The sequence below is a fragment of the Suncus etruscus genome, chromosome 4, assembly GCF_024139225.1.
Source record: "Suncus etruscus isolate mSunEtr1 chromosome 4, mSunEtr1.pri.cur, whole genome shotgun sequence".
NCBI classification, from domain to species: domain Eukaryota; kingdom Metazoa; phylum Chordata; class Mammalia; order Eulipotyphla; family Soricidae; genus Suncus; species Suncus etruscus.
In genome coordinates, this window is record NC_064851.1 from 3,379,038 (window position 1) to 3,396,479 (window position 17,442).

Below are 17,442 nucleotides of genomic sequence, written 5' to 3' on the forward strand. Positions count from 1 at the left end.
TGCAAAGGCATATTTTGCATGAAAAAATAAAATCACGAGGCACACCACCATAAGAAAATGTTAAAAAAAATAATTTGGGGCCGGAGAGATAGCATGGAGGCAAGGCGTTTGCCTTGCATGTGGGTCGAATCCCGGCATCCCATATGGTGCCCAGAGCCTGCCAAGAGCAATTTCTGAGCTTAGAGCCAGGAGGAACCCCTGAGCCCTGCTGGGTGTGACCCAAAAACCAAAAAAAAAAAAAAAAAAAAAATTAACTCTGTGCCTAGATTGACTATATATAAAGTTATTCTCTTGAGTAGGAATCCAATAAACATAAAGAAATTATTTTATAATTACTTTATTTTGAAATAATAAAAGTATTGGGAGCCGGAAAGATAGCATGGAAGTAGGACGTTTGCCTTGCATGTAGAAGGAAGGTGGTTCGAATTCTGGCATCCCATAGGGTCCCCCGCGCCTGCCAGGAGTGATTTTGAGTGTAGAACCAAGAGTAATGCCTGAGTGTTGCCCGGTGTGACCCAAAAAGAACCAAAATAATAATAATAAAGTATTTTATCATTGTTCATATTTCAGTTTACTCTACTCAGTACAACACCTGGGCCTGTTTGGCTGAACACAAAGCTGATATTCTGGCAGGAATCAAAGACACTTCTATAGCTCTTCATCAACAGCTCTCAGCCTCTCTCTGTCTTTAGTTTTTATAGTCCATAACATGCACTTCTGCTTACAAATAGACCAATCATGCCGAAGCCACATGTAATGGATGAAATTGGAATTTTTTTTCCCACGGCACAGGGGTTGAAAAACGCTGGCCTAGTGCTTAGCATTGTTTCCGCTCTGCAAAGGGCAGGTGGTTGAAATAAAAATTCACATTCATCGAACCTCAGACAGCTATATTATGCTATATTTTGTTTTGTTTTTTTCCCACCAGCTGTATTGTTTTTAAGCTTCTTAAGGTAGAACCCAAATTCATTCTGAACTTCCCCTTCTCCAACTTCAAATACTTAAGTTGAAATTTCGTATCAGGACAATGTCTGTGTATGTATATAAATAGAAAATGAGTCTAAAAAGAGAGGGTTGGGGAGTGTACTTTTTTTTTTTTGACTGAAACCCAGCTACAAAAATGTTTGTAACCATGGTGCTTAAAGGTGTTAATAAACAAATATAATAAAGAGATGGTTGGGACCATTATATTGTTTGTTGTTTTGGGGTCACACCCAGCTGTACTCAATGGTTTACTCCAGCTCTGTATTCATGGGTCACACACTCCTGGTGGGCTTAAGGGACCATCTGAGATGCCAGGGATTGAATCTGGGTCAGCTGCAGGGAAAGCAAAGGGACTTCCTTTCAAAGCCACTGTCTCAGTGACTGCTGGAATAAACTTCAAACAAGATGAATAATAAAGGTACTTTTTAATCGTATAAAAAATAACATTGTAAACAAGGTAACAAAAGCCTGTAGTGTCATACTATACGATGAGGTGCTGTGGGGTTGAAGACATCCCTCTTCCTGGGGAACAGGCAGCAAGAAACAACCCTGGACCAGGGCAGCATCTTAGCTTCCTGGACTTTAGGCTCCTAGTTACAGTCTTTGGAACTGGTTGAGCCTAGGTCAGATCATATAAGGCTCTCCACAAGACAGGGTAGATTATGAACATGGAGGGTGGGAAGGTCTATACCAGACAGAATCTTCATTCATCTGCTTCCACCATAACCCAGCTACTTTGCCTCCCAAAACATTCTGGAAAGAAAAAATTGTCCTTTTGCTGATAAGTAGGTAGCTAAGTGAGTTTTGGCACATACACAGCATGTGGCCTCATGGCTGGACTTTCCCCTGGGGTGATCAGGACCAGAAATACCTCTTTGGGGTACAGTGAGAAGTATGTATTACAGGGGATTCTGGGAATCCTGTGCCCAGAGTACCTACAAATGTCCAGGACTGGGAAGAAACCAAGTAATAAAGCTCATCTTGGGTTTTCTCCTTGGCAGCTCCAGCAGTTGGCTGCAGAGGGCAGAGTACAGGAAGATTTCAGCTGACAGATGCTACCAACCCCCTGGGTGATGGGGAGCGCTATGGGTTGATGGGAGCCAGGGAAGAGGGTGGAGGGCTCCCTGGCACTTTTGAGAGCAGAATAGCTGACTCCTCTGTCAGCTGAGGAGTCTCCTTCAAAGGGCCTCATCTCAAGAGCAAAATGGGTGGGCCCTACCACCCCATCTTCTCACTATTCAGGGATCTAGAGCCTCAGAAAATCTCATCTCTTAAGCCAAGGCTGTAGACAACCTCTGAGTATTTGAGTGCACCCATGTGGCTCCACACCTGGCAGATAGGAAAGAGTGCATAGTGGGCCCTGGACCCTACCAGCTTGCCCCATGGCAGGACCCACCCAGCAGCAACTGCTGAGCATCTGCTCTGGGCCTTAGGGAAGAAGGGACGGGACTTGGAAATAATGATTCTTCAGGCTTCTCCAGACTGGGCACCTAGAGAAAGTGGAAAAGCAATGGGGAAACACCCCCTTTCAAAACAGCAACTTGGGGACTGACTAAACATTAATCTGTAAAACCATGAGGCGGATGTGGGTACAGGATGTGGCAAGCAGGACAAACCTGGAGGGCTGGGCTCAGGTCCAGGTTCAGGACTTGTCCAGCTCCTTGCATTTAGCCTGCCTCTGCAGCCACTCACGCCTGAGCTCCAGGATCTCCTGGCCGTACCAATCATGCAGGGTAGAGAAGCAGGAGGTCTCAGGGGACACAGGGCTCTGCCCCTTGCTGAGGAGAAGGCTGGTAGGGCTCTGTTGCTCCCACTCAGCCGTGGACCGACCTACTGACCGGCTGCCCTCGTCCCCCACCAAACCCATAGTGCTGCAATCCCTGGAGAAGGAGTGGCCATTCTCTATGGCCACAGACCACCCCTCAGGAGTCTGGGGCCTGCAGCGGGAGCCAGCAGTCTTCCAAGGGGTGCGCTGGTGGCAGGCCAGTCTCTGGCGGGCATCTCGAAGTTGGTTCTCCAGCTCCCGGACCACCAGGCGCATGTAGCTAAAGCTGGCCCTGGACAGCACCTTCACCCAGGCTTCCTGGGCTGCCGGCCCATCTGCTGCCAGCACGTGTGGGCGTACCCCAGGAGCACTGAAGTGAATGGCAAAGGCAAACTCCTCGGGTACTGGTGCCTCAGCCAGCTCCACCGTGCAGCCCTCCAGCACCACCAGGCCCAGTGGGGTGCGACTCTCTCGACTCTCGAAGGAAAATAGCAGGTTGCCCTTGAGGACGAACCAGCACCTCCGGCCAGTGCTGTTGGAGGTGGAAGATGCCCCCGGTGCCCCCCAAGTGCGCAAGAAGCCCGTGTGGTCCGCTGGAGAGTCGCTGAGTGCATAGTGGATCACAGATCTCTCGTTCAGCTTCATGGCTCCCCTAAGAGCTGGGAGGCAGGAGAGGAGGTGAGGAGGGAGGAGGACCACTGGCACTGTCCAGTGCCCTCTAGTCTGTATCTCCCCCTTATAATGGGCTTTCCCAGAGGGGGCTGTTGAGAGAACCTGCCTTAAGGATGCAGAGAAAGGTCATAACTGTCAAGAGTAGGGATGTGGGGTTTGAAACCACTCCTCCCCCACCCCCCGCCCCAGAATGAGGGGTTGTTTGGGACACACTCAGTGGTACTCAGGGGCTACTCCTGGCTCTCTCTCTGTGCTCAGGAGTCACTCCTGACAGTGCTTGGGAGGACCATATACAGTGCTGGGGACTAAATCTAAGCCAGTCACATACAAGGCAAGTGCCTTAACCCTGTACTATGCCTTGGGCCTTGAGTTTCTTCTTGTTTGTTTTTGTTTTGGGGCCACACCCAGCACTGCTTAGAGGTTACTCCTGGCTTTGAGCTCAGAAATCACTCCTGGAAGGCTTGGGGTACCATATGGGATCCAGGGGATTGAATGTGGGTCCATCCCGAATTGACAGCATGCAAGGCACACCATTGTGCTATTACTCCAGCCACTTGAGTTTCTTTTTTTCTTTTTTTTTATTTTTACCCCCACCCCTCCAAGTTTCTTTTTTTAAATTCAAAGAGGTCCCAGGTTATTAGAGAGATAATACAGTAGGGTAATGAGTTTGCCTTGCAAGCAGCCAACTTGGATTTGATCACCAGAATCCTATAGGGTTCCCCAAGGCTGACAATCCCTGAGTGCAGAGCCAGAATTAACCCCTGAGCATCAGGTGTGAGAAAGAAAGAGAAAGAAAAGAAAAAAAAAAAAAAAGAAGGAAGTAAGGAAGGAAGGAAGGAAGGAAGGAAGGAAGGAAGGGAGGGAGGGAGGGAGGGAGGGAGAGAAAGAGGCCCCAGTGGGACTGAAATAGACCCAATCCCATACAAAAAAATCATGTGGGTTTAATTGGTGAACCCCTGTCCTGAGACCAAACCTCCTAGAGTTTGAGTGGCCCTTCAGGGCCACAGCTGGCCTGTCATCCACAGCTGACCTTTCATTTGTTAGTGACACAATTAATAACTAGTGAGAACCTGTAGCTTTCAGGGCAGATTGGGGGTGACGGCGGCAGTCCTGTCACCCCCCTCCATCTGTGAAGCTCCAAGGACAGAGAAAACTCCAAGAACTACCCCAGGTCACACAGCCAGGAAAAAGCAGAGATTGGTCTCCTGATTCCCTCAACCCTCAGGGACAAGTGTGAACAGAGACCTTCTTACCTGCAAAGCCCACTGGATCAGGGCTCGGAGACTTGGTCTGAATGTGCTGCTCAGCCTGGTGACAAACGCTTGGGCCACCTGCAAAATGATTCTCAGGCTCAGTCAAGCCCTCCCCAGCAATGAGGCCTCCTCAGCCCAAGGCCTATGAAAGGCCCTAGAGCTTTGGGGGCCCCCAGGATCTACTCAGGAGGCATTTAGGAGCCACTAGAGGCAGGGGCCTGGACTGTCACCTCAGCTCCCGGCTTCCCGCCTTTGCCTTTTGCTTCTACCACTCACACCGTTTTGTTTTGTTTTGTTTTGTTTTGTTTTGTTTTGTTTTGTTTTGGGGCCACACCTGGCAGTGCTCAGAAGTTACTCCTGGCATTGGAAGGGCAAACTCAGCTTGGTTTCTCTTGTGACCTGCCCCACCTCCACCACCACCCCAATATTCTGCAGGCGCAGGAGGTGTTAGTTTGGGGCCATCTGCTCAGGGGTTACTCCTGGCTCTGCACTCAAACCCGGGGGAAGCGACATCCTCATTGCAATCTCATCATTAGCCCAGGGAGTGTTTGTTTTAATAACACCAGGAGCTTCCAGCTGTGTAGACCCATGGGCTTAATGTAGATATGGAGACACACTGAACGAATTTGATCATAAATATAGGGGCCTGCGTTTTACGGGGGGTGTCCAGGAAGGAGTGGACAGTGGTGGAGAGAATGGGGGAAAATCACTGAGGCTTACACCAAGGGGCCTCAGTTCTGCTCAAAGGGGGAATTTGGAGCCCGTGGAGGGGACCCCATGCTCGCATTCCCTCCTGTCTCCCCATCTCCCAGGGGTACAAGCTTCTGCTCCAGATCTTCCCCCGATTCTTTAGCAGAAGGGCCTGCGGTCGGACCCGGGCGCGAAGCCCCCCGAGGTAGACCCCCGCTTCCAGCAGCCCTGAAGCCAGGGCCAACTGCGCCTCGGTTTCCCCAAGAACGCGACGAGGCTGCCACGTCCCCGTCAGCGGCCACGCCTTCAAGGACAGCCTCCTCCCTCTTGGAGCCGCCGGGTGCCTCTCACCTCCGCCTGGCCTGCGGGGTGGTCCGGGCCCCCCGCGATTACACTGCTGCCCAGGACCCCGAACCGAGAGCCCCCCGACCCTTCCCTTTCCGGACTCACCAGGCCTGGGGATCCACTGATCGTCCCCCTGGGATCCTCACGGATGGGAAACTGAGGCCGAAGAAAGCAGCCCACGTGGGCCCAGAGCTGGACGGGCAGCCTCAAACCCAGGGCCACCGGCTGAAGAACCCCTGCTTTCCTGATCACCCCCTCCTGTCCCCCGCTCCCCGCCCGGCCGCCCCGCCAGCCCACTTTTCCCGCAGAGCCAAATCCAGGGCGGCTCCGGGCGCCTCCTCTGGGCGGGCTCCTCGCCTGCCTGTGAGACCATCCGAGTTCCCAGCCATCCCCCAAAAAATCCCTATCCCCATCTCTGCCAGTATCTGTTTCTGCAGCTGCTCCTGCCAGGGCCTCCAAGTGATCCTTGGCCCCCCGGGTTCCTCCTGGTTTGGCTCCTGGAAGGAAGGTCCCATACTCTGCAGGGAACCCCAAATGCAACCGACCAGGAAACCCAGGAGCTCAGAATCAAATCTGGCTCGTCCTCTCCCACAAAACTTGCAGATTCTGCTCCCTAGAAAGCCCTTCAGTGGATCCCACTCCTCAACTTCAAGACCCCCAGGGCTCCTTTCTGGCCTCAAATGCCTCAAGCCAAGAGGAGGAACTTGATTCATCCTAGAGATCTATTTTCTCCAGGGCACAAACCATTAGTGAATATGTCCCTCAACTCCTGTTTCCTGCTTAAGCATCTGTTTTAAGTTTATTCAGTTTCTTCTGGAGGCTTCTCCAGGTGTTGAAGGCTGGAAGTAATAAATCAGGGGTTAGGGGACGGGGGTTTGCTTGATGGGAAGGGTCGGGTAGGTCTGGCTAAGAAGAGCACATGTGCAAAAACAACTGGAAGGAATTGGGCAAGAAAGTACAGGCAGACCTGGGTGGATTCCAGCACCATATACTAGGAGTGACCCCTCAACTAAGAGCCAGGAGTAAGCCCTGAGTACAGTTGGTTTTGGGTATGAGCCCCAAACCAACAGGATAACCAACCGAAGAAGACACAGGCCTGCCAAAACCTGGAGGAAGTGTTCATGCAGGGAGAAGAGGTGCAAAGGCCCTAAGGCCTGTAGAGTAGATAGAAAGTTGTTTAGCCTTGGGGGAATTTTGGACACAGAACAGGAAGCGATTGGGCCATGCAGTGATGGGGTGGCATTTATAAGCCCATTAAGAGCTCTGACTGCAGGAAGAACAGCATGGCAGACATCCATGGGGATGCCGCCTGGGCTAGGATTTCTCTATTTGCTGCAATTTCCCCAGTGAATGTATGTACGCCGTGTGTGTGTGTGTGTGTGTGTGTGTGTGTGTGTGTGTGTGTGTGTGTGTGTGTAGGGGGCACCGACAAGAAGTTTGAAAGCACTGTCATGTACTATGCAAACGGCAGCCCCTCCCCCCCTACAGATTGCTGTGGAATCCTGAATGACTAAATGGGGGTGCCAGAGTGAGGAGTCCATTCACCCTCCGAAGGGATCAGGTGACATTCCTTTGTACTGAGGAGCAAAGTCTACCCTTGGGACTCCTAGAGGTGGGGAGACCTGGCAGTTTCTATACTCTGGGGCATGAGAGGTGGCAGGGCTCAATTGGGGCCACGTATATGTTGAGGATCCCTAAAGGCCCATTGCACTGAAGGTTCAAAAACTTAGTTCTTAGAAGCTCCGTCAACATTTCCCAAAGGAAGACCTAAGCACAGAGGGAGGGTGTTTGCCTAGCAATAGGCTGACCCAGTTTTGATCTCCTGCATCCCATAGGGACCCCCCCACCAAACTTAGCATCACCAGGCGTGATCCCTGAGCTCAGAGCCAGAAATAACCCCTAAGCACGGCCGGGTGTGGGTCCCCCCCAAAAAAAAATCAAGGAAAGAATGGAGAGCAGAGAGGCAGCGGGAATGGGGAGACTGTTTGCTCCCCGTTTCCATCTCGGGGCACCCCATCACGCGCTCCAACGGTGGTGGTTCCAGGCTTACAACTATGGGGCCTGATGGCATCTGGGTTTTGGCTCATTTCTCCAAAATCCAAGGCCTCCGCCGAAGTTCACGTAGCGTTGGGGACCGAGCTTCCGCAGGGTGCCGGGCGTGGCCCCCCATCCTTAGGCAGGGAGCCCCGCAGAGAGGCCTGGCCACGGTGCCCCATCAGGGAGCAAAGAAAGCGCTTCGGTTACTTGCAGCTCACTCCCGTTGGGCGCGCGCCTGGGCCGAGCTGGGGTGGGCGGGGCTTAAAGGAGGCGTGGCGTGCTTTTGACAGGAGGATCCTGATAGGCCCGCGGGGTGGGAGGGGCGGGACTTTGCACAACCACGCCCCCGGAATGCAACTGTCCAACCGGGCCATTGCAGCGCACGGCGGCTGCCGGGCCTGGAACCAGTGGCGGGTCTGAGCGCGTCTGCGGGGTGAGTGTCGCGGTGGGGGTGGGGGGCCCTAGGGGACCCACGGCAAGGGGGTCCCCCGCGCATTGCAAAGCCAGGCCCGCTTGGCTGTCGGGAACCTGGCACCGGCCCCCTGCCTGGGCTCTCCCAGCTGCTCTCTCACTGCCTTTTTCAAGCCCTGGGGTGCTCGGTGAGTGGAGATCACCCTTGGGTGCTCAGGGTTCGCCATCGTGCAGAGAAAAGCGACCAAGAAGGATCTAGACTCCCTGCTGAACTAATATCATGCGGAAGTCTGGCCCTGGAAGCGATGACTGGGGCCAGAGGGGAGGCCCATGAGCTTCCTCGTGGGCTCCAGGCCCAGCCAAGAGCAGCAACAGGAGACTGGCAGGAGTGACACCCCCTACCACCCTACTTTTCTAACTGTTGTAGCTTCCAAAGGCCAGCATAGAAACGTGATCAAAGCCGAGAAGATCTGGTCAGGAGGCTCTGAGAGGCCCAGCCCAGAGCAATGCTGCTGAAGACAGGTACCTAAGGCGAGGCCGGGCGTGGGGCTCCTACAGGAAGCTGGTTCTCACTTCTCTCTCTCTCTCAATTTTTGGAGCTGGACACAAGGAGAAGTAGATGTTCCCTACCTAGAAATCAGTTCCTCTCCAAAAAAGGCCTCTCCCTTTCTTCCCGCTTACCCCACACCACCTCAAAGTGCAGGCACCCCATCTTAGGAGACACATAAAAACCCGCAGGAATTTCATCTCACAGGGAAGGAAACTGAGGTCCAAAGGGAAAGGACTCTCCCAGGAAAACTCTTCCGAGGTCTCCTGGGATGGGGTTGGGGGTCTGAGTCCCAGCAGGGACCCCCTGATGGAGACCCAAAGGCCTGTTACTGTGCAGGACTATGTTTTGTTCTGTGTGAATAGGATGGAGATGGGAATGCCATCCAGGCATTTGAACAATTCCATCCTAGATACGGTTTTGGTTTGTTTTTGTTTTTGTTTTTTGTTTTTTTTTTTGGCCACACACAGGTGATGTTCAAGGTTAACTGCTGGCTCTGTGGTGAGGGGTCATTTCTGGTGGTGCCTGGGAGACCATGTGGTGGTATGCTGGGGACGGAACCCCGGTCTGCTGCTTGCAAGGAAGTTATCCTCTCTTCCGTGCTATAGCTCTGCTGGTTTTTTGCAAGTTCTCACACTGCTGTGGCCACACCAACTGGAAACCCAGGCCCCTCACTTCCCTGTCCTAGGTTCCCCTAGTCCCCACCCTTACCCTCTACAGATATAGGAAGTAATTGGAAGACCAGACTCTTCCTCTAGGCCAGGAATCTGGTTCCTCATTATGGAAGACCTGTGAATGGGGGTGTGAGAGTCATAGAAACCCCTAATGGTCCTCCCTCACCCCATTCACAGTGCTCCTGCTGGTCCTGGGGGCCCAGGTGCAAATGCTGGAGAATGGGCTCTTGAGGGTGCCCCCCATGGGCTGGCTTTCCTGGGAGCGCTTCCGCTGCAACACAGACTGCAAAAACGACCCCAAGAACTGCATCAGGTGAGAACAGCCCTCACGGGCTTGCATTGGGGGTGGCAGGAAGTGGAGGGTCAAGCCAGAGCTTAATACATCAGGAAGGTTCTTGCACGTGGCAGACCCAGATTCCATCCCTAGTATAAAAAGAAAGAAGGAAGGAAAGAAGAAAGGAGGGAGGGAGGGAGGGAAGAAGGAAGGAAACTAAAAGGGGTCTGAGAGCACAGTGGTAAGGTGTTTGCTTTGCACGCAGCCGAACCAGGACGGATGGTGGTTCGAATCCCAGCATCCCATATGGTTCCCCAGGCCTGCCAGAAGGGACTTCTGATCACAGAGCCAGGAGTAACCCCTAAGCCCCACTGGGTGTGGCAAAAAAAAAAAAAAAAAAGAAAGAAAGAAAAAATTCAAGGTCCAAGGGTGACTTCCATGGGGTGGGCCTCCCAACCTGAAAAACATGCAGCCCCAAGGGACTTTGATACCTCATGAGTTATCTGCTTGGGGCCTACTAACCCTAAGGCACAGACTTTGTGCTGTAGATCTGTAAAGTAAAATTTAGGGAATTTGTGAGATCCCCAAGGCAACTTATTTCTACTTCACATAGTGATGGGTCTGAAGAAGCAGGTAGGGGGGAGGAGGATTAATAAATCAAGCCAGTCAGTAGAGAATCAAGGAGTAAATCTGCTTTTCATTTTGCGGTCTCTGCCTGAGCTCTCCAAGCCAAAATTACTCTTTATTAAACCTAGTACAAAATCCAGCCAGGAGGGCAGGGTGGAGTAAGAGCCCAGTGGACATTTGCATATCATTCAAAGGAAGAGGTTTACAAGAATGAGGAAAATAGGGGACCAATTGTTTCAGGCTAAATTCTGAGTTTCTTACCTTGGCCCAGTTCCTGAGTCATCTAAAGGTGGTCCTAGGCCTCCAGGCTAACCCCACACCCTCCTGCCTCTTAGTCAGCTTCTGGCCCATAATGAATCCATAAGGGCACCTTTTTTTCTGGGCTTTGCCTTCAGCTGACAGCCAGGCCTCAGATCATTATCATAATTTGGATTTACATTTGATCATCTAAGTTGTAGTAGAGCTTGCGGCCCAGGAAGTTGGGGATGGGGAAAGGGAGACAGGGTGAGGGCCTTGTCACCGACCTGAAGCCTCACTTCCCATGGCCAGTGAGCGGCTCTTCATGGAGATGGCTGACCGGCTGGCCCAGGATGGATGGCGGGATCTGGGCTACTTATACCTCAACATCGATGACTGCTGGATTGGAGGGCGAGATTCCAAGGGCCGCCTCATACCTGACAAAGAGCGTTTCCCTAATGGCATTGCTTTCCTGGCTGACTATGTGAGTCCTGCCTGAGCCCACTTCCATCCTTCTATCCCACTTGGGGGCCATTCACCCAGCCTGATGGATCACAGGGAAGGGTATCCGGAATGATTTTTGTTTGTTTCGGCCACATCCAGCAGTGCTCAGGTGATGCTCTTGGCTCTGTGCTCAGAAATCACTCCTGGGGCCAAAGTGGTAGCACAGCAATAGGGTGTTTGTCTTAAATGCGACTGACCCAGGACTGACGCGGGTTTGACCCTTGGTATCCCATATGGTTCCCTGAGCCAGGAGCGATAACCTCTGAGCACTGCTGGGGGAGACCTAAAACTAAAAAAAAAAAAAATCACTCATGGTGGGCTTGGGAACACTATGGGATGCTAGGTATTGAATCCTGGGCAAGCCATGTATCACTCCAGGCCCTGAACTTTTTTTTTTATCTTTTTGGGCCTAAGTACTTGGGTTAACTCTGGACACTGCATTCAAGAATCACTCTTGTCAGTGCTCAGGGTACATATGGGATAACAAGGATCAAACCCAGGTTGGCCACGTGCAAGACTCTGGATGAATTCATTAGCTTGGGTCCATGGAGGACCTGTGCTTTTGGGGTAAGGGACGCCTTCAAGGTATGCTTTTCTGTCCTTGTTTTTCTGACTTCCAAGTAGAGCTCAAGGGCCCCCAGGCCACTACTGACAATACTCTGCTCTGACTTGGTCCAGCAGTGCTAGTGCCATAGCAGTGTTCAGGTGACACTGGGCAGAAGTTGAACTGAGAACCTTTGCATACCAGCATAGCCAACCTCTGATCCATCTCCTTGCCTCATCAGGCAGCTCTTGAGCTGAAGCCAAGCTCTGGCCTCTTAATCTACCCAAGGTGGCAAAGGCTTTGGACGTAGGGCTGATGTTTGTGTTGAAGGAAGGGCAGGGCCATAGCCAAGGACCCTTTAGCTACTTGGGGGCCTTGGAGGGTCCTAATGGGGCCTAGTCACATGGGCCCTGCCTGTGCCTTCCACCTGTACAGGCTCACTCCCTGGGGCTGAAGCTGGGTATCTACGAGGACCTTGGGAATTTTACCTGCATGGGTTACCCAGGCACCACACTCGACAAGGTGGTCCTGGATGCTCAGACCTTCGCCGAGTGGAAGGTGGACATGCTGAAGCTGGACGGCTGCTACTCGACCTCCAGTGAACGGGACCAAGGTGCGTTCCAGAGCCTCTGGAGCTAGTGGGAAGCAGGGTGGTCATGGACCGCAGACCAGTGCCAGGAGGCAGGGCTGTGTGTACACCTTGAGTGGGTCATTTCCCAGCAGCTCCTCTCACCCAGGGGCCATAGGGGTCTCCAAGGCCCCCGTGAACATGGGTTGGAACACAGGAAATGCTTGCTGCAACCCTCTAGGGGTTTTTTATGGGGGGTATGACCCACATCTGGTGATCTTCAGAGGATAGTTCAGGGTATATGCTCAAGAGCAGGGGTGGCGAACAAGTTCGACACAAAGAGCCAAAATTTAAACTGTGAGTCAGAGAGCCACACCACGAAGTGACCTGCCAAAACAGACAAACACTCACACAATAGCATCTAATTTTAACAATACTATATTAAACACATATTGCATTTTGCCATTTTGAGTGAGGGTCAAAATCCTGCAGTGATGGTGAGGGTATGCTGCGTCCTCCACACTAAGAACTAACAGCCAGATGTGCCACAACACGTGACACATGGTGTCGTCCCCCCCACCCCACCCCCACTCACTGGCCGGTGCAGTTGTTTCCGAGGGATGGGAGACGGGACTACACACTTGGAGATCTCTCCTCAGAGGTCCCTCCTCAGAAGCAGCAGAACAAAATCCAAACTTGGCAAAGAGCCACAGTATACAAAATAATGATAAGAGGCAAAGAGCCACATTCATTTTGGCCGGGAGCCACATGCGGCTCGAAAGCTGCGTGATCGCCACCCCTGCTCAAGAGTCATTCCTGGTGGGACTCAAGTGGGGTTCCCGGAATCAATCCCAGGTCGTCCAAGTGCAAGAAAGACAAAGGACCTCCCTACTTGTGTTATCACTCCAGCCCCTGCAACTCTCCTTAGTGAGCTCCATTTTCTCATGTTTGAAGAAAGTTTGAACTGAGACCCCAGACTCCCTCCAGTCCCTCCTTGACTCTGAAATATGGAGATGGGTTGTACTTCTCTAGGATACCCCATGATGGCAGCTGCACTGAATGCCACAGGCCGCCCCATCGCCTTCTCCTGCAGTTGGCCAGCCTATGAGGGGGGCCTTCCCCCAAAGGTAAGCCTTGTGGTTTCCTTCCAGTGACACCCCATCTCTGGGGTAGTCTCCTTGCATCTTCTGCCTTCAGTGCTTTGTTATTTGGGGTCAGAGATGGGGGTGTTCAGCATCCCACACATAGCTAGCCCAGGGTTTGAGGTAACAGGTACCACATATATGCCTAGTGAACCCCATTATGCAGACCAGAGAGCCATGAGCAGAGAGTAGGGCTCCCAGAGATCATGGGGAGGAGTATAGTGGGAAGTGTAGTGGTGAGCCATTTGGGGAGACCTGGAGTAGAAAGAACCTCTTGGAGACCTTGTTCCTCCTGAGCACCCCTTATCCCTAAGCACCTGTGTGGGCCTGGGACCTGAGTGTGACCAGCCGACTCTGACTCTGACCCACAGGTGAACTACAAACAGGTAGCAGAAAACTGTAACCTCTGGCGCAACTACAACGACATCCAGGACTCATGGGCCAGCGTGTTGTCCATCCTGGACTGGTTTGTGGCCCACCAAGACATCCTGCAGCCTGTAGCAGGCCCTGGGCACTGGAACGACCCAGACATGGTAGGAGCAAGGGGACACTTTGTGTCATGTCACAGAGCTGTCCACTATTACCTGTGCTCCAGGGTGCTTAGTGCAGGGTCTGATATCAACTCAGTTAGGGCTGGCTTAGGCCCATGTTTCCAATTCAGTTTCCAGAGCTTCGTTGCCATCGAGATGTTGGGTGGCCTAAGTAGTAGCCCTATGGTTATCAGTCTATTCCCTAGCAGTACTACTGGGTTTCCACCACACTATCTCTCCAGCCCCTACCTCCGGTTCTCCCAAGGGCCAGGAGATGGCTTCGTTGCAGAGCGCATGCCTCTATGTGAGGTCTCAGGTTCTTTCTGTATCCCTGAGACATTGAGACAGTAGACTCCAACGGAAAGGGACTTGAGGTGGGCACAGGACAGTGTTGGCAGGACCAACCCATATATGGGCATGGCCTATCCCCCATTTCTTTTTCTTTTCCTTTTTTTTTTTTTTTTTTTTGGATTTTGGGTCACATCCGGCAGCACTTGGGTTACTCCTGGCTCTATGCTCAGAAATTGCTCTGGCAGGCTTGGGGGACCACATGGGATGCTGGGATTTGAACCATCGTCCTTCTGCATGCAAGGCAAACGCCTTACCTTCATGCTGTCTCTCTGGCCCAAAAGGGAGAGTGTTTATTTTTTTTGTCTTTTGTTTGTTTGTTTCTTTAGGGGTCACACCGGGCAGTGCTCAGGGGTTCCTCCTGGTTCTGCACTCAGAAGTGGCTCCTGGCAAGCTCGGGGGACCATAGGGGACGTGGGGATTCGAAACACAGTCTGTTTGGGTCCACTGCATACAAGACAGGTGCCTTACCCTTTAGACCATTTCCACTCTGTTTTCCCCCCATTTCCATCATTTCTCACTTGGCAACAAGTCAGTTCCCCTGCCCCAGCATAGGGTTCAAGGTCTCACCAACCTCTCCTCTGCTTGCAGCTGATCATTGGGAACTACGGCCTGAGCTTTGAGCAAGCACGCTCCCAGATGGCCTTGTGGACCATCCTGGCAGCCCCCCTCTTTATGTCCACGGACCTGCGCTCCATAAGCCCCCGGAACATTGACATTCTGCAGAATTCGCTCATGATAAAAATCAACCAGGACCCCTTAGGCATCCAGGGACGCAGGGTTATCAAGGTACCAGGGTGTGGGGTGGTTGGGAAGGGGTTGAGGGATCAAGCTTCTCTGAGGACAAGAGTGGAGGTGCAGGGGTGCAGAACTGCTGTTCTTCTCAGCTCCCTCTCGTTTGCATGTAGTCATCTGTCTCTGCTGGCTCCCTGGCTCTCCAGGGCCAAAACAGGCCAGCTCTTAGGGTTCAGGACTTGAGGAAGGGAGGCCACACAGAGACAGATCCTGTTGGGGACAGTATAGCTTACTGTGTGCTATCAGCCATTGGGGCCCCTTCTCTGCAGGGAGAGGCACCTTCCGTTTTGCCAGTGAGCACACTGTGTCTTGTACAATTTAAGGCGCTGTCATCCCCAGCCATGTAATGGTGAAAAAGATACAAACAAGACTTAGAGTCCTGCATGTTGCCACCAAAGCTGGCACTCTGGCAAACATATCCTTGCCCTCTAGAACTGGTGAGACCATCTGCCCCAGGGAATAATAGCCAGGCCCTGCAAAGGAGGAAAGAGAACCAAAACTCCCCTTTGGCCTATGCTGGCAGCTGCCCACAGCATTTCCCGCCCTGGTCCTGCACAGCCAGCCTGCACACTTCACCAAATGATCAGCCATTTTGTTTGTCGCTCATATTTGGAGGCACTCCTTGTGGAGTCAGGTTTGGGGCACATCGGCTGGGACAGACAAAGGAAGTAGAGCTAGAGAAGTAAGTTGGGGTGCACCAGCATGGCGGTAATCCCCACTCCAGGCTCCTGTGCGCTCTGAGCTAGGAAAGGGGGAATTCCCAGCACTCCAAACACTTGGGAAGGGGGAGGGCAGGACCTCAGCCCACGGCTGCCTTCCCATGCAGGACCGAAACCACATAGAAGTATACCTGCGGCCCCTGTCCAACCAAGCCTCGGCCATTGTGTTCTTCAGCCGCCGCACAGACCAGCCCTATAAGTACAGAAGCAACCTGGCACAGCTCAACCTTACTAGTGCCACCATGTATGAGGTGAGTGCGAGGGTCAGGGGGCCACTTGAGGCTGAAGGGCAGAAGGAGGCCCAGACTGCCCTGGCTGGCACCTTTCTCAGACCTTCCCATCCCGCCTCCCTGGGGCAGTGGCAGGAAGTAAAGGCCGGGCTTCTCCTCCTCTGAGTGGCCTCTTCTTGAACCACCTCACTCCCTCCACTGCAGGCCCAGGATGTCTACACCGGCGACACCATCAGCAATCTCAAGCAAACCACCAATTTCACGGTCACCATCAACCCTTCCGGGGTGGTCATGTGGTACCTGTACCCCCTCAGGAAGCGGCAACTATTCCAGCATTGAGGAGCTGGGAGTGTGACAAGACAGGCTGCAGAAGCACAACGGGCCCAGACCAGGCCACCACTTTGAGCACTGAGGGTCCAGTTGGTGGGGCGCTGTGCCACCCAGCCACCCAGGTCCAGCTCGGCGACGTGTAACCTCTGACCTTGGAACCAGTTGTTACACACACACACACACCCAAGTGTGGTGGAAATGCACCGTTTCCCATGGCCTCTTCCCTGTCTCGGTGACCCCAAAGATCCTGTGGCACCCCTGGTACAGTCTCCAGAGTCACTCCAGCACAGTGACAGAACCATGGGGACTCCAGAAGCCAATTCTCCGGCCATGATGATTAAGAAATGTCCTCACCACAGGGGAGATCAAGCCTGGGGGAGTCTGGGATCTGGGGCTGGCCTTAACCAGGTCACCAATAAAGACATACTTGGTCCTGTTGGGCAGCAGCTCTGGCTGCTAGTTTCCAGCCTCCCTGCCCTGAGAGATGGGGAAATTTCTCCACGGGCATTCCACTTGGCTGCCTACCCTGCTCTGCCAACAAAGCAGAAGGGGAGAGTTGAGTGGATGAGAGGAAAGGGGTAAGCAGGGAGAGGGAGAGAGGAAAGCCTGGAGCTCAGACCATTGTCCTTGCAAGCATCAGGCCTTCATCCAGGATGCTCTGGGCCTGTGTGGTTCAGGGCTGAACTGGGCTGCATCCCCGGGCACTGAGACCCATCTTGCCTTCACCTGTCATCCCTGCAGTGGGGTTCCTGCTCTCCCAGGCCAAGGGATGTTTGTTCAGGATCATGGCTTGACAGTTGGCCTGTTGGCAGGCCATAAAATGATCAAAACAGTGAGGAAGGGAAGGGAAGAAGACAGGGAAAAGCTTCCTGTTCTTACCAACTTAGGCCTGGTTTCTATGGACTATTTCACTTCAAGATGTCTATGGGGAATGCTGGACAGATAGTCCAGTGCGTAAGCCTCTTCTTGTGTCCGTAGAGCTAAACCAGGCTCACTCTTTAACATTACTTGTGATCCTCAGAGCTCCAAGAATGATCCCTGAATGTAAAGCCAGGAGTCAGCCCTGAGAAATGCTGGGTTTGGTACCCCCCAAAAAATACTTTACTTGGGGGGGGGGAGTGATTATGCCTGCATTGTGTATGCAGAGAGCCTCTCCCATCCAGCTACACACTCCCCAAATGATCAGACATTTTATTTATCTCTTATTGTTGGGGGC

The 17,442-nt window shown here is 52.7% G+C and overlaps 2 protein-coding genes across 2 annotated transcripts; one reads left to right on the plus strand and one right to left on the minus strand.

Moving 5' to 3' along the window:
- Positions 1-2,589: 2,589 nt before the first annotated feature.
- Positions 2,590-3,394, minus strand: PHETA2 (PH domain containing endocytic trafficking adaptor 2). The gene has a single exon (XM_049771696.1). It carries the CDS (start codon positions 3,392-3,394, stop codon positions 2,627-2,629), a length of 768 nt encoding a protein of 255 aa, XP_049627653.1. The 3' UTR covers positions 2,590-2,626.
- A 4,718-nt stretch (positions 3,395-8,112) lies between these two features.
- LOC126006265 (alpha-N-acetylgalactosaminidase-like) lies at positions 8,113-16,659 on the plus strand. The gene is made up of 10 exons (XM_049771641.1): positions 8,113-8,191; positions 8,585-8,679; positions 9,556-9,691; positions 10,829-11,000; positions 12,000-12,177; positions 13,165-13,259; positions 13,646-13,807; positions 14,744-14,941; positions 15,774-15,917; positions 16,101-16,659. The coding sequence occupies exons 2-10, from the start codon at positions 8,664-8,666 to the stop codon at positions 16,233-16,235; spliced, it is 1,236 nt and encodes a 411-aa protein (XP_049627598.1). The 5' UTR covers positions 8,113-8,191; positions 8,585-8,663; the 3' UTR covers positions 16,236-16,659.
- The last annotated feature ends 783 nt before the right edge of the window (positions 16,660-17,442 follow it).

Excerpts from the sequence above, each read along its gene's own strand:
- PHETA2 (XM_049771696.1), bottom strand. The coding sequence starts at position 3,394 with ATGAAGCTGAACGAGAGATCTGTGATCCACTATGCACTCAGCGACTCT.
- LOC126006265 (XM_049771641.1), top strand. Across the intron at positions 9,692-10,828 it reads GACCCCAAGAACTGCATCAG|TGAGCGGCTCTTCATGGAGA; the intron begins GTGAGAACAGCC and ends TCCCATGGCCAG. Across the intron at positions 11,001-11,999 it reads TTGCTTTCCTGGCTGACTAT|GCTCACTCCCTGGGGCTGAA; the intron begins GTGAGTCCTGCC and ends CCACCTGTACAG.